The 22,245-nt window shown below is 42.7% G+C and overlaps 1 protein-coding gene across 4 annotated transcripts in view; it reads right to left on the reverse strand.

Annotated features, from left to right (window-relative positions):
• Window positions 1-4,250: 4,250 nt before the first annotated feature.
• LOC128694411 (OTU domain-containing protein 3) overlaps window positions 4,251-22,245 on the reverse strand; it is a 255,633-nt gene continuing 237,638 nt past the window's right edge. For all 4 annotated transcript variants that reach the window (XM_070097989.1, XM_070097990.1, XM_053784517.2 and 1 more), the window contains one exon: window positions 4,251-5,129. In XM_070097989.1, the coding sequence (XP_069954090.1) occupies window positions 4,962-5,129 (168 nt within the window). In that variant the 3' untranslated portion in view covers window positions 4,251-4,961. The remainder of the gene's footprint in view (window positions 5,130-22,245) is intronic.

Raw genomic sequence — 22,245 nt, forward strand, 5'->3', positions numbered from 1 at the left:
CTGGTCTATAGTTGCTGATTTCTGCTCTGCTCTTCTTTTTGTGAACAGGGACTACATTTGCCTCTTTCCATAGAGAGGGCCAATTACACTGTACTAGGCAGTGCTGAAAGATGCGAGTTAGAGGTGCTGCTAGCAGGTCTGCACATCTTCTCAGCAATCTTGGGCTTAACTTGTCTGGGCCCACAGCCTTTTCTTGGTCAAGCGATTTAAGAAGGAAATGCACCTCCTCCTGCCTTACTGTCACCACTGACAGTTTTGACACAGTTCTTGCAGCTAGTCAAGGAGGGTCCCTTGCTAGATCAGGAACTTGCATTTTGGTAGAAAAGTGTTCGGCAAAGAGGTCCGCCTTCTCTTGACTACTAGTAGAGGTGGTCCCATCCTGTCTATTTAGAGGAGGAATGAGTTCATCAGGCAGATAACCTTGTCTGTCCTTGACCAGGGACCACCAAGTTTTGGAGCCTACCCTACCTGATGCTAGCTTTCTTTTAGTGTCCTCCTCCCATTTAGCAATGGCCCACTTTTGAACGTCACCCATATGCCTACAGGCTTGCCTGTGCAAGTTCCTGTTATAGGTGGTATGATGTCTCTTATACCTTCGCCATGCTTTGTACTTAGCAGTAGCAGCCTCTCTACAATGAAAGCCAAACCAAGGCTGATCTGTAGGCTTTGTCACACATTGCCAGTGAGGAATGTGTTCTTGTTGTAGATTAAAGATGTGTCCAGTGAAGGCTTTCACTTGGTTGTCAACATCCCCTTGGAGAAGAGCATTCCAATCGGTGGTGGAGAGCTCAGAGCAAAGGGCTGGCCAATTACCTCTTTCCCATAGCCAGGTTGTGCATGTGGACTCCTCACCTTGTTCTGTTGGGATCTTAAGTGTCGTAAAAACAGCCATGTGGTCAGATGATGCAACGTAGCCGAGGGGTTGACAAGTGACTATGCCTTCTGCCAGATCACTCACTACTGGGTCAAGGGAGGAGCCAGGGATGTGAGTAGGGAAATCAACAAAGTTTCTCATGCCAAATACTGCAAGAGGGTCATCTAAGTCCCTCTGTATAAGGTGTTGGGTGAGGTCACCAACAATTATATGTTGACGTTTGTGTAGTAGCAGAAGGGAGTCCATATTTTCCATTAGGAAGTTGATGGGGTTTGCATGTTGCCACTGAAGTCTGTACATTGCACATACTAGTACAGAGGTACTAGTGTTTATGCAGAGCTTGAACATCATTCCAAGATGAGTAGGGATGGCAACATCAATGTGCTGGGCATGAACACTTTTAGAGCAGCACACAGCAACACTTCCTCCTTGCCCTTGCCTGTCCCTTCTTATCCATGAGGTGTAGCCAGCAATTCTTGCAAAATTTTCTGGAGTCCTGTCATCCAAAAATGTTTCAACAACAGCTATCATGTTGGGACATCGAGTGTTCACAAAACCATGTGTGAGCTCTCCAACATTAGTAATGAAACCTCTAATGTAGGCCAACAGGATGTTGATAGACTGGCTCCTCATGATGTGCTCAGCTTGAGGTGGTGGGTGTGTAGGGCATGTAAGGTGCCTGCCCTTGAGGTAGGGTACTGAGGAAGCTGCAGGGATGTAGGTCTGTGGTCTTGTATAAGGCACAATACCACCTGCTGGGCTGAGATAGGAGTAGCTGAGTGGGTGACGTGTGAGTGTGCTCACCAATTCAGAGATTCTGCTGGTTTGTTCCAAGAACAGGTCTCTAAACAGGTGGTCCTGTCTGTCAAGTTCCTTTTTCTTCTGACACTTGTCCTCCTGATGTCCTTTCTTGTAGCAGTAATTGCACCTGGTATCTCGCAGGCAGTTGTAGGTGGTGTACCCCTTCCGGTGACAGCGAAAACACTGCCTAGGTGCCTGGGAGGGTGGACTATTATTTGTTGCACCTCCTGTGTTTTGCTGATTTGTCCTCAGGTTCTGTCGCTGGGACTGTGTTAGTGGAGGGTGAGACGGCTGTAGATGTCTTCCTCCTCCACGTCCTCTTCCATGTCCTCTACCCAATCCTCTACCAGTTCTGACAGATGTGTCCCTGCTGTTGATATTTTGGCACAGTAGGTGTTCAGATGCAGTGATAGTTCCCTGATTATTAAGTGCACCAACCTCTGGTGTAAAAAATCCTGACTCACTCTCACTCTCCTCCCTCTCTCTCTCTCTCTCTCTCCTCCCTCTCTCTCTCTCCTCCCTCTCTCTCTCTCTCCTCCCTCTCTCTCTCTCTCCTCCCCCTCTCTCTCTCCTCCCCCCCTCTCTCTCCCTCCCTTCAAGGGAGGGTCCTTGATGCTGGTAAGGGGCTCTTGATCTAGGGAATTGGATCTGTGCTCCAATTCCCTGAATTGAGCCTGAATGCTTCTCATCCCCCCACATGCACTGTATAATCCTACAGGTTTAGCACTCCCCCATGATTATAATAATAATCCCCCCTCTCTCTCTCTCTCCTCCCCCTCTCTCTTTTTCTCTCTCCTTCCCCCCCTCTCTCTTCTCCCTCTCTTTCTCTCTCCCTCTCTCCTCCCTCTCTTTCTCTCTCCCCCCCTCTCTCTTCCCACCTCTCTTCCCCTCTCTCCCCCTCTCCCTGCCTTTCTTACCAGCTTCCTTCCTTTGATCAATGAAGCTAAAACATTTGGGTAACTTTAAAAGTATTCTGGAAAAACCTACGAGTGAAAAAAAGTTGGATATGAGTAAAACCCACCTAGCATGGGTCAGTAGGCCTACTCCTCTATTTTATGTTTTAACCTCTTGACTGTCACAACCCCAAATCCTGAGGTGTGTCCTGGTGTCGCAAAATTTCAGAAAAAAAAAAAAATCTTTTGAAATGATAGAGAATCTTTTCCCGATTGTAATGACACCAAAATAAAGAAATTTGATGGAAAACTGACGGAATTACGCTCTCACGAAGTTAGTGACCTCAGCGATATTTATGAATCAGCGATTTCGCCCTACTTTTGGCTAATTCCGTTGTTCCAGTCGACCAAACTCATAGCTATTTCTTTAGAACTCCATTTTTTTCTATCGACTGAGTACAAGAAACTGCCCATTTACCAATTTCAACTACCCAATAACGTGGTCAGAAATTTGCAATTTGGCCAATTTCACGAAAATTACAAAATATGACAATTTCAAAATAGGGTCCAGAATGAACAATGCAGACATTCCTGGCTCTAAAATAACATTTTCTTTGTTCATCAGTCATGTCTCCAGGCCCCTCTGATATTACTCTTGCTTTCTATTTTGAATTTCTATTCAAACAAAAAATAGAAGACTTACTGTTACGCAGACTACTGCAATATTGTAATAATTGTATAAATAACATCAACCCATTCATGACTGCATATAAGAATGGCTACTTGGACATTTATTGGAAAATGACATCATCTGTTTACTTTTGAACATCGGCAAAAATCAAACATTTCCCCTACTTTGAGCTCCATTTCAAGGTTCTTTTCATAGCAAAACCAATCAAAATCACCTCTATTTCTATAATATGTTTTCCATTCTATCAAATGAGACCAAGAAAATAAGATTACAACCATAAATACTATACGAAAATAGACCACAAAGTTGGCATTTTAATTAAAAAAAAAAAAAAGAGGTCGGAGTTATTTTTTCTCATTATGCACTGCGTGCTGCAGGATTTTTTTTTTCTATTGTGCACACTGACCACACAGACCCATTCTCTCACATGTGGGCCTACCAGCTTTCTCCTGCTTGATTTGAAGCCGCTAGAATTTATGAGTATATATACGTCAAACACGGTGGCTCGTAAGACATATATATACAATCAAAACAGTCAAAGGGTTAACTGAGAGCTCAATAATCAACTGTTGTGTAAACAGCGAGATAAGCAGCCAGCATGAATTACTGGATATTATCAAATTTATTTGTTTAAGGTGGAATATGGTCACTGAGTGTAGTTTATACCAGAGTTTTCACTTCAGTGATATTATTTAAGAGTTTGTCCCACTCAGCCACAACTATTACCAAACCAGTGCTTTCCTATATACTTTCTAAATCTAAATTTTTTCCAACTTGCACTCACTGCTGCGAGTCCTGTCTTGGTTAGAAATTTGTAGCAAGATATTTATACCCCTTTTATTTATTCCTGGTTCTAAATAACCCCTATGGGTTTAGTACTTGCCTCCTAAATATAATAATAATGTAGGATAGTGGAATAAATATGAGAAGAATCTACCTAGCATTGGCCAGTAGGCCTACTAATGAGATCACAGGATATGAAAACACTTCATGTCTTGACTACTAATGCAATTTACTCCCATCTGTGAGACCTGAAAATGCAATCCCCGTGTTCTCAAGCCGGGGATAAGCAAAAATGTGATTAGTGAAGATGAAGTATAACCCCGCGTCCATTCCTGAGTGCGACTTATGACCAGTAATATATGGTAAGTCGACTTACAAAACAAAATGATAATAACTCCTATCCTACCATATTCTCCTTGAGTTTTGTTATAAAAGGTTCAATGAGTCATGTACAAAGCCACAACATATATTATTACATAGTCTCATCAAAATTGTGATAATACCTAACTTAATGTAGGACTAGTTTTACAACTTGTTTATTTATAATTAATCATACAGCATACCAGTAAAACAGATCGGAATACATTATTTCCAGGACAAATATTTAATGTTGAACATACAACAGTTTGTAACTTTCAAAATATATAGAAATTTATGAACATCAAAATATACCTAGATTACAAAGATAAATTAACATTTATTTTAAAATCACTCTTTACTTTTGGCAAGCCATTTATGTTGAATATTTCTGTTTTATATTCTGCAATGTCTGAACAATATTGTATGTTGCATCTTTCAAAAAAAGCTGACATAACAAATTTAACATTCTGGTAGCCATCAAGTCAGCATTTCTTTGCTTGTCTCCAGGCAGAGGAACACCTGCTAGCTATTCCTTTGGTAAGAATTTATCTGCTAATAACTAGATACTCAGACAACCAATATCTTTAACAATGATTACTTCCGACTCATCATTGGAGTTAGAGGTCACATCATCAGTGTCATGAGCTGCTTGGTGTCGTTTACGCTCATGTGCTTGCTGTTTCCTTAACTGCTTCTTTAATTCTTTGCGCTTAGAATTGGAGATATGCTGTGGGGAAAATAATAACAATAATAATATAATCTAAGTAATAATAATATACTGTAATAATAATACATATTAATAATATACAGATCCGCCATCACAAATCCAGCAATCAGTTATTCGGTTCCTTCAGTTATTCGGCACTAATTTTGGCTAGCATAATTTCAAATTTCCAGGGTCGCCACACCAACCTGCTGGTACTGTTTGGTGGCGCTACTTGCTGCATAAGTCATTCCAATTTCTTTTTCTCCATTTATTGTTTTACCCTGCTTACTTTTAGCCCTAGCCATGGTTCCAATGAATAAAAGAAATGCTTCTCATTATGTAAAGCACCTACACAGTACATTATCCATTAAAGATAAGGTGGCTTTGAAGCCACTGTCGGTTGCCATGAGCTCAGTCTCATGAAGCAGGAGAATATGCTTTATTATTATGCTAATATCAACACTACAACTTATTTGATCTAATATGACATAAGAAACAATATAAATAACATAAAACATGTTAAATACTCCAGAATGAATAATATTTGGCATAACACCAAGCAGTTCGATGGAGGTATGAAGAGGACATGGTATACAGATACCATTCTCCTATCCCTGTCTTGGTGGCTTATATTAGAGAAAATGGAGTGTAGCACAGGGCTAACTGTGATATACACTCGTACTGCACCATAAACCTGATTATCACACATAGCAGCGTATGTGTAGAGAACCTAGGATAACCCAAAAAGAGTCAACATGGCTTATTTTTAGTACCTGGCTTGGATTAGCCATACAGTGGACCCCCGGTTCGCGATGCTATCGGTATCCGATAAATCCAGTAACCGATGCATTACATCGCAGAAAATTTGCCTCACTTCCCGATACAAAACCCGGTATGCGATGTGGTTCGTACGAGACGTGTCCATGTGTGGCCTGAACTGCCCCGTGTGTGCCAGTGTTTACAAGCCAGCCAGTGTGCGCGCATCTAAGGATACATTCGGTACATTCCATATTATCCATATTATCACTGTTTTTGGTGCCTGTTTTTGCAAAATAAGTCACCATGGGCCCCAAGAAAGCTCCCAGTGCCAACCCTTCGAGACCAAGGGTGCTAATGACTGTTGAAATGAAGAAAGATATAATTGCAAAGTATGAAAGTGGAGTGCGTGTGTCGGAGCTGGTCAGGTTGTACAGTAAACCCCAATCAACCATCTCTACTATAGTGAGCAAGAAAACGGCAATCAAGGAAGCTGTTCTTGCAAAAGGTGCAACTGTGATTACGAAACAGCGACCGCAAGTGTTAGAAAATGCTGAGAGACTGTTATTGGTGTGGATAAATGAAAAGCAGATAGCAGGAGATAGCATCTCTCAAGCAATCATTTGTGAAAAGGCTAGGCAGTTGCATGACGATTTGGTAAAAAATTTGCCTGCAACTAGTGGTGATGTGAGTGAATTTAAGGCCAGCAAAGGTTGGTTTGAAAGATTTAAGAATCGTAGTGGCATACATAGTGTGATTAGGCATGGTGAGGCTGCCAGTTATGTTGTGCGACAGAAGTCCAGTGACTCTCAAGCAGGTCCTAGTGGCATTAAAAGAAGAAGGGAAGTAACCCTGGAAAAGGACTTGCTACCTCAAGTCCTAATGGAGGGGGATTCCCCTTCTAAATGCTAACACCATCCACACTCTCCCCTCCTCCCCTCCCATCAATCATCACCAGATCTTCATTAACCCTTTGACTGTTTCAGGCCCCTCTCTGAAACTGTCATTCTATGTCGCTCAATTTTTAAAAAAAAAAAAAAAATTATTTTTTCTTATGAAATGATAGAGAATCTTTTCCCGATGGTAATGACACAAAAAGTTCGAAATTTGGTCGAAAACTCATGGAATTATGCTCCCGCGAAGTTAGTGGTCTCGGCGACATATGCGTATTGGCGATTTCGCTGACTTTGAGCCCTATTTTCAGCCAATTCCATTGTTCCAGTTGACCAAACTCATAGCTATTTCTTTAGAACTCCATTTTATCTATCAGCTGAGTACAAGAAACCTCCCATTTACTAATTTGGACTACCCAATATGGTGGTCAGAAATTGGCAATTTGGCCAATTTCACGCAAACTAAAAAAGATGCCAATTTCAAAATAGGGCCCAGAATAAACAAGGTAGACATTCGTGGCACTAAAATAACATGCTCTGTTCATTAGTCATATCTCTAGGCCCCTCTTATATTATTATTGCTTTCTATTTTGATTTTTTATTCATACAAAAAAAAACAAAATTTACTGTTATGCAGACTACTGCATTATTGTAAAAATGGTATAAATAATATCAGTGCACTAGTGAAAGAATATTAGACTCCCCAGATGACGTGTATTGGACGTGTGGTGTGATTTATTTACTCCTGAACATTGGTAAAAATCGAACATTTCCGCTACTTTGAGCTCAGTTTCAAGGTCGTTTTCATTGTCAAAGTAATGAAAATCATCTCTATTTCTGTAATATGTTTTCCATTTTATCACCTAAGACCATGAAAACACGAATACAATGATAAATACTATACGAAAATACACCTCAAAGTCGGCGTTTTATTCCAAAAAAAACGATCAGTTTTTTTTTCTCATTACGCAATGTGTGCTGCAGGATTTTTTTTATGTGGTGCACACTGACCACACAGACCCATTCTCTCACATGTGGGCCTACCAGCTTTCTCCCGCTTGATTTGAAGCCGCTAGAATTATTGAGTATATATACGTCAGAAACACTGGCTCGTAAGACGTATTTATACGTCGAAAACAGTCAAAGGGTTAAAGGTAAGTGTCAATTATTCTTTCGTTATTTATTGTTATTGTTGTTATTGTTGTTATTGCATTAAACTTAATATTTCATGTGGTAAAAGTTTTTTTTTCACACTCTTGGGTGTCTTGCACAGATTAATTTGATTTCCATTATTTCTTATGGGGAAAATTGATTCACTTTCCGATATTTTTGGTTTACGATGAGCTCTCAGGAACGGATTAGTATCGCGAACCGGGGGTTCACTGTATATGATTTTTGGTAAATATTCGATTCCCAGCCAGGGTAGAAACATTAGGCATGTTTCTTTACACCTGTTGTCTATGTTTACCCATCAGTAAATGGGTACCTGGGTGTTAGTCGACTAGTGTGGGTGTTATCCTGGGACACTGACCTAATTTTCTTGAAATACTCAGCATAACAAGGGGCTTTCTATATAGATGTATGTCATTGATGTCAGCTAAGCCTGTATACCTTGTACATGTACATGTAGTAAATAAAGATATTATTATTATATTATTTTCTCAGTTGTTTGTTGGGTTATTTTATTCAAACTTGGGCAATGTATGATGGAAAGATACTTCTTCACGTACACCAAAAATGAAAGAAATCAGACCATAAATAACGGAGTTCACTTCTCAGCCATTAGCGGCCGCTTAGCGGTATATTTTTGTATGGTTGTTATGGTTATATTCTCATTTTTTCGGTCTCATTTGATAGAATGAAAGATATATTACAGAAATAGATATAATTTTGATTGCTTTTATGACGAAAAGTACATTGAAATTGCACTCACAGTAGCGAAAATGTTCTATTCTTTAGCGAATCTCAAGAGTAAACAAATGACATCACCGTCCAATACTTGTCCGCCTGCCAGTCTAAATTCCAGTACGGAGCCAAGAATGGCTTGACATTATTTATGCAATTATTACAATAATGCAGCAGTCTGCATAATAGTAAATCTTCTATTTATTGGTACATACAAATTCCAAATGGTAAGCAAGAGTAATATAAGAGGGGCCTGTAGCCGTGACTAATGAACAGAGAAAATGTTATTTTACTGCCAGGAATGTCTGCATTGTTTATTCTGGACCCTATTTTGAAATTGGCATCTGTTGAAATTTGTGTGAAATCGGCCAAATTGCCAATTTCTGACCACTTTATTGGGTAGTTGAAATAAGTGAATGGGCGGTTTCTTGTACTCAGTTGACAGACTAGAAGTAAATAAGTTTATTCAGGTATACACAAATACAGTTACATAGATTATCATACATAGCAGTGTATGTATAGAGAACCTAGGATATTATTATAATCAAAAAAGAAGCGCTAAGCCACAAGGGCTATACAGTGCTGCAGGGTAGGGAAGGAAGCGAGGGTATTGGATGGCAGAAGGGAGGAGGGATGATCAGTAGGTTACAGAAAACAGTGGAGCAGGGGATAGTACAGGGGTAGGGGGTAGCAAGAGATTGAAGTAGAAAGGGCTGAAGGTATCAGAATTTGTGAAGTAAGTCAGTTGTTGTCAAAAAGTCAATGAGAGAGTCTGGATGAAAGGTGGGTCCATCAGCGAGAAGGGAAGGTAAAGAGAGAGCAGCAGAGCGAAGACGACGACGGAGGTAAATTCTGCGTGCTCGTTGATAAAGTGGGCAGTCCAACAGAATGTGGCTGACTGATAATGGAACTTGGCAATTCTCACAGAGAGGAGCAGGGCGCCTCTCCATGAGATATCCATGAGTAAGACGAGTATGGCCAATGCGAAGACGGGAGAGAGTAGTCTCCCAACCTTGACACTGGTGATAAGAAGACGGCCAGTAACCTATACTCGGTTTAATAGATTGAAGTTTGTTGCCGAGCATAGTAGACCAACGTTGTTGCCAACGGGTGTGAAGTTGGGAAGATATTGCAGCAAAATAGTCCGTAAATGGAATACCTCTACATGAAACTGGTAGGTCATGTACTGCTGACCGCGCAGCATTGTCTGCCTGTTCATTGCCCTGTACGTCAACATGACCAGGGACCCAACAAAAAAACAATATCTTTATGCTTGGTAAAGATGTGGCATAGCCAAAGTTGGATACGGAGGACTAAGGGGTGAGGTGTATCAAATTTCTGTATAGCCTGTAAAGCACTAAGGGAGTCTAAGACAACCACAAATGATGATACAGGCATAGATGCAATACGGGTAAGTGCTGTAAGGATGGCATACAATTCAGCAGTAAAAATACTAGCCGAAGGTAGTAAATGCCCTTGTACGACGCTGTCCGGAAACACTGCTGCGAATCCTACGCCGTCAGAAGACTTAGAGCCATCTGTGTACACAGCAATGGCATGAGAATGAGAGTGAAAGTGGTCAAGAAAATGAGAGCGGGAAGCGACCGTAGACAGTTGGGCTTTCAAGCAAGGGAGAGAGAAAGAACAGACTCGAACAGCTGGAACTTCCCAGGGGGGTAGGGAAAAGTGAGATGCTACATGTACATAGAAAGGTGGTAATTGAAGAGAAGACAAGAGCGAATGAAGGCGAAGAGAGAAGGGACGGAGTAAACAGGGGCGGCGAACAAATAAAGAATGTCTACTAATATCAGTGACCATTCTATAAATGGAAGGATTGCGGACATCATGAGAGCGTACATAGTAGCAAAGGCAATGGGCATCACGGCGATCGGATAAGGATGGAACGTTCGCTTCTGCATAGAGGCTCTCGACAGGGGAAGAGCGAAAAGCACCAAGGCATAAACGTAATCCTTGGTGATGAATGGGGTTAAGGCTAGAGAGAGTAGCAGGAGATGCCGCTGAATAGATCTGGTCACCATAATCAAGTTTCGATAAGATAAGGGTGGAATGTAGGCGAAGGAGGGTTCGACGATCAGCTCCCCATGAAAGATGAGCAAGGGTTTTAAGGAGGTTCAGCCGGCTGTGGCAAGTTGCCTTCAGAGAGGTAATGTGAGGTTTCCAGGATAACCTACGATCAAAGAGGAGGCCCAGAAACTTGACTGTATCACGTTCAGGGATACGGGAGCCATAGAGGTACAAAGGATGATCGGAGATGACAGAGCGTCTAGTGAAAGTAATTTGGTGGGTTTTAGTGCTGGAAAATTTAAACCCACGTGTGGTGGCCCAATTGGAAACACGGTCGACTGCATGCTGGAGAGAAACTGTAATAAGGTGACAGTCAGTGCCTGCACAGGCAATAGCGAAGTCATCAACATAGAGTGATGACCAAATATTTGATGGAAGACTAGAGGCCAAATCATTAATAGCAAGGAGAAAAAGTGTTGTGCTCAGAACACATCCCTGGGGGACACCTTCAGCTTGGATAAAGTCCGGGGAGAGCACATTATTAACCCGAACACGGAAATGCCTGTCAGTTAAAAAGTTCTTAAGGAAGGATGGTAGATTGCCTCGAAGGCCTAAGGAGTGGGCTTGGGCTAAAATATTATACCTCCAAGTTGTGTCATATGCCTTCTCAAGGTCAAAAAATATGGCAATAACTGAGTGGTTATTTGCAAAAGCATTACAAACATACGTATCCAAGCGTAGTAAGGGGTCTATGGTAGAACGTCCCTTACGAAAGCCATATTGATGAGTGGAGAGACTGTTGTGTCTCTCTAAATACCACACTAAACGTCTATTTACTAGGCGTTCCATCACTTTGCAAACTGCACTGGTAAGAGCAATGGGACGATAGTGGGAGGTTTCATGTCCCGTAGTGCCTGGTTTGCGGAAAGGGAGAACAATGGCGGATTTCCACAGCTGTGGAAGAACTCCTTGTGACCAAATAAGATTGTAAAGGCGTAATAGGACTGCAAGGGCTGACTGATGTAAATGTTGTAGCATACGAATATGAATGTCGTCAGGCCCAGCTGCCGATGATCGGCAAGCTGAGAGTGTTGCCTCCAGTTCTTGAAGTGTAAAAGGCACATTATACTGTTCTTCTCTGAGAGAAGAAAAGTCCAAGGGTGCTAACTCTCTGGCAGACTTCGAGGAAAGAAATGAGGGGCATAGATGGAGTCCCTGAGAAATACGGACCAGATGATTGCCAATTTCATTGGCAACATCTAGTGAGTTTGCTATATCAACACCGGCAACCCGCAGAACAGGAGCCGGGTCAGGAGAATATTTACCACTCAGTTTTCGTACTTTTTTCCAGACTGCACTCATAGAGGAAGCAGAGGTGATGGTGGAGACATAATCTCGCCAGCAAGTGCGTTTAGCGTCACGGATGACACAGCGAGCGATCGCACGCTTCTGCTTAAATTCAAGAAGTCTCTCTGTGGGTCTACTGTACCGGTACCTGCCCCATGCAGCGCGTTTCAAACGTACTGCACGAGCACAAGCAGGAGACCACCAAGGCACGCATTTCTGAGAATGCCTGCCCGAAGTTTGGGGTATAGAATGAGAAGCTGAGGTTAAAACGGAGGACGAGAAGAGGTGTAAAAGCTCATTGATGGAGGACGAAGAAGGAACCTCTCTAAAAACAGTTAGGTGTGAGTAAAGGTTCCAATTTGTCTGATCAAATTGCCAGCGTGGGATGCGAAGAGGTGGTGAATACGAAGGGGAAGTAAGAATGATTGGGAAATGATCGCTGTCATGTAAGTCCGGAAGAACAGACCAAGTGAAGTCTAATGCGGCGGAGGAAGAGCAGACTGAGAGATCGATGCAAGAGAGAGTGAGAGTCCGAGGATCAAAATGGGTGTGAGTACCTGTATTTAAAACATGGAGGGGGTGGGTGGCAAGAAAAGCCTCTAACTGAATGCCACGGGAATCACAGTGAGACCCCCCCCCCCAGAGGAAATGGTGGGCATTAAAATCACCAAGTAACAGAATCAGTGGTGGTAATGACGAAACAAGAAAGGCAATATCCGGAATAGATAATGCCCGAGAAGGAGAGAGATATAAAGAACAGAGCGTATACCACCTATGCAAGTGGATACGGGCTGCTGTGTAATGCAGCGAAGTACGAACAAATAGCTGATGGTACGGAATATCAGTGCGTAGAAGAAGGGCACTTTCATTAAAGGTCCCATCAGGAAAAGGATCTGAAGAATACAATAAATTATAGCCTGAGATGGGAGAGATAACAGCAGAGTGTAATTTTGGTTCCTGTAAGCAAACACCAACAGGGGAAAACTGGGAGAGTAACATCTGAAGCTCACCCCGATTACCCCTGAGGCCGCATATATTCCACTGTAAATAGGCCATGATTGGCAATGATAAAGATACCTGAAATCTGCAGGTAAGGGTTCCTACGGACTACAGGGGTTAGAAAAGTCCACATGCGGAGGCAGTGGAAAACATTCAAGCAGCGAAGGAACGGTGCGCTGTGAAGAAAGGAGTTGCGCAGATGGAGTAGAGGAGAGAGAAGGAGCGGAGGGTGGATCAGTGTCCATTGATGGTTTGGTCTCTGCAATATATTTAGAGATTGCTTCAAGTGTTTCAGAATTCAGAGACGTCGTATGGGAGACAATATTGGAAATTGTAGGGGGAGGATGAGTAAAGATTGGAACTGTAATGGACTGTACCAAGGTAGGGGGGGGACGGAAGGGTGGAGGGATTATTATTATTATAATCAAGGGGGAAGCGCTAAACCCGCAGGATTATACAGCGCCTGTGGGGGGGGAGGGGATGTGGAAGGCATTCAGGCTTAATTCGGGGAACTGGAGCACAGATCCAATTCCCTAAATCAAGAGCCCCTCACCAACATCAAGGAACCTTCCTTGAGGGGAAGGGTGGAGGGAACTGGAGAAGCGTGGAAGGGGACAGAAGAGGCAGAAACCTGGGAGGTGGCCGAAGAGGAAGAAACTTGGGAGGGAACAGGGGAGGAAGGTACAGTACGAGGAGGAGGGTGAACCTCTACACTTGTAACAGAGCCAGTGAGAGGGGGAGAACCAGGTACAGAGACAGGGAAGGGAAAATGAGGAGGTGGAAGATGGGTAGGAGGTGTTAAGGGACCTTTTTTTGACTTTTGAGAAGTAGAGGGACGATTGGGAGGAGGTGTCATACGAGATCTCGTCGCTACTGAGGCTTGTGAAAGAGAACACGAAGAAGCAAGATCAGACTGAGACGTTGAAGTAGGGACGTCTGAGCCGAGGACAGCAAAAGAATTAGCTACAGGAGTGACTATGGGAGAGGTAACCACAGAGGTGGGTGCAGAAGATGGGATACCAGAAGTGGGGGGACGTTTTGAAACACGGGAATAAGAAACACGAGGTAGTCTCCCTTGGAGGCGGAGATGAGAAACTGCCATGGCATAAGGGAGACCTTCTGCCTCTTTGAGGTAACGGATTTCCCGCTCGTTTAAGTAGACTTGACAACGGCAAGAGTACAAAGGGTGAGCCTCATGACAATTAAGGCAAGAGGGAGGTCGATTGCAAGACGTATTAGAATGGTCATCGGCACCACAGACTGGGCATTCGGCGATAGATCTGCAATATTTTGCTGGATGGCCAAATCGCCAGCAATTTCTACACTGTTGCGGTGTAGGGATCACCTTTCGAACTTGTAACCGATGTCCTGCTACATAAACTGAGGATGGGAGTTCACGGCTGTCAAAAGTTAAACGAGCCACATTGCTAGGGTATCGTCTCCGCCCGCGGGCAGGAAGAACGTAAGTGTCTACCTTGAGGATTGGGAGATCTTGGAGTTCAGCTGTTCAAGAATGTCAGTGCCACATGTCTGGAAATTTTGTTGAACTATGGTATGGGGCAGAATGATGGTACCACTACAAGAATTGAGGGAATGATGCTTTTCAATAGTTACAGGAACAGTATCGATATGGGAAAGACGAGAAAGCTCATGAGCCTGGGTAGCACTCTGTACGGTGACGATGCGCTTACCGCTCTTAAGAGCATGAAAAGAAATATCTTTACCAACATGGCGTAGGAGTGCCTTGCCAATACTGTGGTCAGAAAGATAGGCAGTAGAGGAAGTCGGTCGTAAAGTGAAGAATTTAGTCCACTGTGCAGTCTGAAACTGAGCGTGGAAAGGTAGTGAAGGATGTGTCGATCTTTTCTGAGAAGAACGAGAAGGTGGAGAAGTATAATCAGCAGGTAATTGTCGTTGTCGTTTAGGCGTGGGACCAGAGTTGGTCCGACGTGGAATTTGCCGGCGATTCGAAAATTGCCGCATCGTAGAGGGAGAGGCCGGAAGCATAGTCAGAGGAGAGCGAAGGTCAGATAAATCGAAGGAGTCAGTCGAGGCCTCAGTACCTGAAGCGGGTGAGGAAACAGCACCGGCAAGAGGTACAGAGGCATGAGGAGTGTCCGAAGAGTGGTCCAAAGACGAGGCGGGGTCAGAACGGGGTGCGGTATCAAGAAGGGGCCCGGGGGTAGCAGGTTCATGGACTAGAGCTGCCATGGTTAGGTTACTTCTTTCTTTTTGTTTTTAAGAAAAAAAAAGAAAGAAGAAAAGAAAATAAAAATAAAAAAAAGAATTGAAAAAGGGGGGACCGGGGAGGGATAGTTCCTAGGAGGAATGAAAGGGCCAGAAATCTCCCTCCGCGCCCAAGAGAACCTCAGCACCGCAAGTAGCGCAGATGCAGCATGGAACCCGTGCCATACCCTACCCATCATGCCAGTAAACCAGCAATCCGGGATAGCAACCTCACATCTGCCGAGCTACCTCGGTGGACAAAAGAGAGGGTGGCCGGAAATCCGCCACAAAGCATACCTCCTTCGGCCACCACCCCCGGAATCCGAAAGGTGGCTTCCAGAGATACACCCGTCGCCCGAGAGACACCCAAAGCCACCCTCCGGGATACCGGAGAGGGATCAGGACATCCCCAGGCAATCCAGATTCCACGGCAAACTACGCCACCGCCAAGAACCTCAACGGAATGGGATGGACCCCGGTACCCTTTCCCCTACCTAGGAACTAGCGTGCCTGTGGAAAAAAAAAAGGAAGGGCAAAAGGGAGGGGTGGGGAGGAGGAGGAGGAAAGGAAAAAGGGGAGGATGGGATAGGGAACGGGGGATTGGGGGGTAATTAGGTTCGGTCTGAGGAAGTAGACCGACAGGTCTAATTCCTCAGACCAAGAGCCTCTTCACCACGCCAAGGAGCCCCCCTTGAAGAGGAGAACCTAGGATAACCCAGAAAGGCCAGACAAAGTGACTTATTTCCAGTACCTGGCTTGGGCTTGCCATGTATGATTTATGGTAAACATTTTTTTTTCTCGGTTGTTTGTTGAGCTATCTCATTGAAACTTGGGCAATGTATGATGGAAAGATGCTTCTTAACGTACAACAAAAATAAAAAAGACGGACGATAAATAAGGGAGTTCACTTCTCAGCCATTAGCCGCCTCTTTGCAGTATATTTTCGTATGGTTTTTATGGTTGTATTCTCATTTTTTAGGACTCATTTGAAAGAATGGAAGATATATTACAGAAATAGACATGATTTCGATTGCTTTCATGATGAAAAGTACCTTGAAATGGAGCTCAAAGTAGCGGAAATGTTCGATTTTTGCCGATGTACAATGAACTGTGTAAGCCAAGTTGGTTAATTTTATTAAGTGTATTCTAACCTAACCACTCTGTAATCCGGCAAACTTAGTAATCCGGCACACTACAGGTCCCAATGATGCCGGATTTGTGATGGAGGACCTGTAATAATAATAATAATAATAATAATAATAATAATAATAATATAGTAATAATAATCCTAGGAAGTAGGTTGGTAGACAGCAACCGCCCAGGGAGGTACTACCGTTCTGCCAAATGAGTGTGAAACAAAAGCCTGTAATTGTTTTACATGATGGTAGGACTGCTGGTGTCTTCTGTCTGTCTCATAAACATGCAAGATTTCAGGTACGTTTTGCTACTTCTACTTACACTTAGGTCACACTACACATACATGTATAAGCATATATATATATATATACACACCCCTCTGGGTTTTCTGCTATTTTCTTTCTAGTTCTTGTTCTTGTTTATTTCCTCTCATCTCCACGGGGAAGTGGAATAGAATTCTTCCTCCGTAAGCCATGCGTGTTGTAAGAGGCGACTGAAATGCTGGGAGCAAGGGGCTGGTAACCCCTTCTCCTGTATATTACTAAATATGAAAGGAGAAACTTTTGTTTTTCCTTTTGGGCCACCCCACCTCGGTGGGATACGGCTGGTGTGTTAAAAGAAAGAAGTAATAATAATATAATAGTAATAAGTTAATAATAGTTTTGTGGGCGAGGGGCTTGGACTTCCAGCAAGCATGCGTGAGCGTGTTAGATAGGAGTGAATGGAGATGAATGGTATTTGGGACCTGACGAGCTGCTGGAGTGTTAGCAGGGTAATATTTAGTGAAGGGATTCAGGGAAACCGGTTATTTTTATATAGCCAGACTTGAGTACTGGAAATGGGAAGAACAATGTTTGCACTTTAACCCTTTCAGGGTCGACAGGCCCTCTCCCTAACTTGTTCTCGGGGTCGAAAAATTTAAAAAAAAAAAAAAATTATTTTTTCTTATGGGATGAGAAAGCATATTTTTGTGAGTATTATAGGCCAAAAAAAAGTTATTTGTGATCAATACTTACCGAGATATGGAGGCTTGAAGTTGACAAAGTGAGCCACTTATGGCAACATCGCCTACTGCCGGTCATGCAGAAATAGTTTTTTTTTTCTATTTTTTCTTTTATTTTTTAACATTTTATTTTTTCAAGTAACTTCTATGGCCTGTGAGACCAATATAGGCCAAGTTTTGGATATATACACTAGTTGTATGCTACACATGGAGCAGGGAGAGTGAGGACCTAGTAGCAATCGGTGAAAAGACAGGGCCAGGAGCTGAGTCTCGGCCCCTGCAACCACAATTAGGCGAGTACAATTAGGTGAATACACAATAACTGCACGAACATTTAGGTGAACATTTTCACCTATTTCAGTCACATATTATTGTCTAGAAATACGTATACAGGTTTTTATTTTTTATTATTATCACACTGGCCGATTCCCACCAAGGCAGGGTGGCCCGAAAAAGAAAAACTTTCACCATCATTCACTCCATCACTGTCTTGCCAGAAGGGTGCTTTACACTACAGTTTTTAAACTGCAACATTAACACCCCTCCTTCAGAGTGCAGGCACTGTACTTCCCATCTCCAGGACTCAAGTCCGGCCTGCCGGTTTCCCTGAATCCCTTCATAAATGTTACTTTGCTCACACTCCAACAGCACGTCAAGTATTAAAAACCATTTGTCTCCATTCACTCCTATCAAACACGCTCACGCATGCCTGCTGGAAGTCCAAGCCCCTCGCACACAAAACCTCCTTTACCCCCTCCCTCCAACCCTTCCTAGGCCGACCCCTACCCCGCCTTCCTTCCACTACAGACTGATACACTCTTGAAGTTATTCTGTTTCGCTCCATTCTCTCTACATGTCCGAACCACCTCAACAACCCTTCCTCAGCCCTCTGGACAACAGTTTTGGTAATCCCGCACCTCCTCCTAACTTCCAAACTACGAATTCTCTGCATTATATTCACACCACACATTGCCCTCAGACATGACATCTCCACTGCCTCCAGCCTTCTCCTCGCTGCAACATTCATCACCCATGCTTCACACCCATATAAGAGCGTTGGTAAAACTATACTCTCATACATTCCCCTCTTTGCCTCCAAGGACAAAGTTCTCTGTCTCCACAGACTCCTAAGTGCACCACTCACTCTTTTTCCCTCATCAATTCTATGATTCACCTCATCTTTCATAGACCCATCCGCTGACACGTCCACTCCCAAATATCTGAATACGTTCACCTCCTCCATACTCTCTCCCTCCAATCTGATATTCAATCTTTCATCACCTAATCTTTTTGTTATCCTCATAACCTTACTCTTTCCTGTATTCACCTTTAATTTTCTTCTTTTGCACACCCTACCAAATTCATCCACCAATCTCTGCAGCTTCTCTTCAGAATCTCCCAAGAGCACAGTGTCATCAGCAAAGAGCAGCTGTGACAACTCCCACCCTGTGTGTGATTCTTTATCTTTTAACTCCACGCCTCTTGCCAAGACCCTCACATTTACTTCTCTTACAACCCCATCTATAAATATATTAAACAACCACGGTGACATCACACATCCTTGTCTAAGGCCTACTTTTACTGGGAAAAAATTTCCCTCTTTTCTACATACTCTAACTTGAGCCTCACTATCCTCGTAAAAACTCTTCACTGCTTTCAGTAACCTACCTCCTACACCATACACTTGCAACATCTGCCACATTGCCCCCCTATCCACCCTGTCATACGCCTTTTCCAAATCCATAAATGCCACAAAGACCTCTTTAGCCTTATCTAAATACTGTTCACTTATATGTTTCACTGTAAACACCTGGTCCACACACCCCCTACCTTTCCTAAAGCCTCCTTGTTCATCTGCTATCCTATTCTCCGTCTTACTCTTAATTCTTTCAATTATAACTCTACCATACACTTTACCAGGTACACTCAACAGACTTATCCCCCTATAATTTTTGCACTCTCTTTTATCCCCTTTGCCTTTATACAAAGGAACTATGCATGCTCTCTGCCAATCCCTAGGTACCTTACCCTCTTCCATACATTTATTAAATAATTGCACCAACCACTCCAAAACTATATCCCCACCTGCTTTTAACATTTCTATCTTTATCCCATCAATCCCGGCTGCCTTACCCCCTTTCATTTTACCTACTGCCTCACGAACTTCCCCCACACTCACAACTGGCTCTTCCTCACTCCTACAAGATGTTATTCCTCCTTGCCCTATACACGAAATCACAGCTTCCCTATCTTCATCAACATTTAACAATTCCTCAAAATATTCCCTCCATCTTCCCAATACCTCTAACTCTCCATTTAATAACTCTCCTCTCCTATTTTTAACTGACAAATCCATTTGTTCTCTAGGCTTCCTTAACTTGTTAATCTCACTCCAAAACTTTTTCTTATTTTCAACAAAATTTGTTGATAACAGCTCACCCACTCTCTCATTTGCTCTCTTTTTACATTGCTTCACCACTCTCTTAACCTCTCTCTTTTTCTCCATATACTCTTCCCTCCTTGCATCACTTCTACTTTGTAAAAACTTCTCATATGCTAACTTTTTCTCCCTTACTACTCTCTTTACATCATCATTCCACCAATCGCTCCTCTTCCCTCCTGCACCCACTTTCCTGTAACCACAAACTTCTGCTGAACACTCTAACACTACATTTTTAAACCTACCCCATACCTCTTCGACCCCATTGCCTATGCTCTCATTAGCCCATCTATCCTCCAATAGCTGTTTATATCTTACCCTAACTGCCTCCTCTTTTAGTTTATAAACCTTCACCTCTCTCTTCCCTGATGCTTCTATTCTCCTTGTATCCCATCTACCTTTTACTCTCAGTGTAGCTACAACTAGAAAGTGATCTGATATATCTGTGGCCCCTCGATAAACATGAACATCCTGAAGTCTACTCAACAGTCTTTTATCTACCAATACATAATCCAACAAACTACTGTCATTTCGCCCTACATCATATCGTGTATACTTATTTATCCTCTTTTTCTTAAAATATGTATTACCTATAACTAAACCCCTTTCTATACAAAGTTCAATCAAAGGGCTCCCATTATCATTTACACCTGGCACCCCAAACTTACCTACCACACCCTCTCTAAAAGTTTCTCCTACTTTAGCATTCAGGTCCCCTACCACAATTACTCTCTCACTTGGTTCAAAGGCTCCTATACATTCACTTAACATCTCCCAAAATCTCTCTCTCTCCTCTGCATTCCTCTCTTCTCCAGGTGCATACACGCTTATTATGACCCACTTCTCGCATCCAACCTTTACTTTAATCCACATAATTCTCGAATTTACACATTCATATTCTCTTTTCTCCTTCCATAACTGATCATTTAACATTACTGCTACCCCTTCCTTTGCTCTAACTCTCTCAGATACTCCAGATTTAATCCCATTTATTTCCCCCCACTGAAACTCTCCTACCCCCTTCAGCTTTGTTTCGCTTAGAGCCAGGACATCCAACTTCTTTTCATTCATAACATCAGCAATCATCTGTTTCTTGTCATCCGCACTACATCCACGCACATTTAAACAACCCAGTTTTATAAAGTTTTTCTTCTTCTCTTTTTTAGTAAATGTATACAGGAGAAGGGGTTACTAGCCCATTGCTCCCGGCATTTTAGTCGCCTCATACGACACGCATGGCTTACGGAGGAAAGATTCTTTTCCACTTCCCCATGGACAATAGAAGAAATAAAAAAGAACAAGAGCTATTTAGAATAAGGAGAAAAACCTAGATGTATGTATATATATATATGCATGTGCGTGTCTGTGAAGTGTGACCAAAGTGTAAGTAGGAGTAGCAAGATATCCCTGTTATCTAGCGTGTTTATGAGACAGAAAAAGAAAACCAGCAATCCTACCATCATGCAAAACAGTTACAGGTTTTTGTTTCACAGTCATCTGGCAGGACGGTAGTACTTCCCTGGGTGGTTGCTGTCTACCAACCTACTACCTATACGTATACAGGTCTCCCTCAATATTCGCGTTTTCAACTTTCGCTGGCTTCACACATTCGCGAATTCCCAACCGCCAAATTCCCAGTTGCCAAATCATATTTAAGTTTACCGCCACGAGTCCCTACTACCCTCCCTCCGACCCCTGCAACTGGCAGCCAGCCCTCCCACCACTGTGTGGCGAGTGTTTTGTTTGTTCATTATTTGCTATTAAACTACAGTATAAATAATGTAAACCCATCCATGACTGCATATTAGAATGGCTATTCGGACAGGTATTGGAAGGTGACATCTTGAACACAGCAAAGAATCAAACATTTCTGCTACTGCTAATAATAATAATAATAATAATAATAATAATAATAATAATAATAATAATAATAATAATAATAATAATAAATAATAATAATAATAATAATATAATAATAATAATAATAATAATAATAATAATAATAATAATAAATACGATAGAATTGAAGAAGGAAATTGTACAAAAATACGAGGGTTGAAGCAGTGGTGGAGGAAGTGGTTGACGCATCGTCAGTGTGGTTTTGTTTATGCTGGAGTGAGTATTAGTCTCCGTGCTCTTCCAAACATTTCACAATAATTCATTGTATTTGGTGCTTGTAGATTGAGTGTGACTGGAGTGGTTGAGGCAGTGGTAGAGGCAGTGGTAGAGGCAGCGGGTGAGGCAGTGGGTGAGGCAGTGGGTGAGGCAGTGGAAGAGGCAGTGGAAGAGGCAGTGGAAGAGGCAGTGGAAGAGGCAGTGGTAGAGGCAGTGGTAGAGGCAGTGGTAGAGGCAGTGGTAGATGCAGTGGGTGAGGCAGCAGTTGAGGCAGTGGTTGAGGCAGTGGTA

This window comes from Cherax quadricarinatus, chromosome 60, assembly GCF_038502225.1.
Source record: "Cherax quadricarinatus isolate ZL_2023a chromosome 60, ASM3850222v1, whole genome shotgun sequence".
NCBI lineage: Eukaryota > Metazoa > Arthropoda > Malacostraca > Decapoda > Parastacidae > Cherax > Cherax quadricarinatus.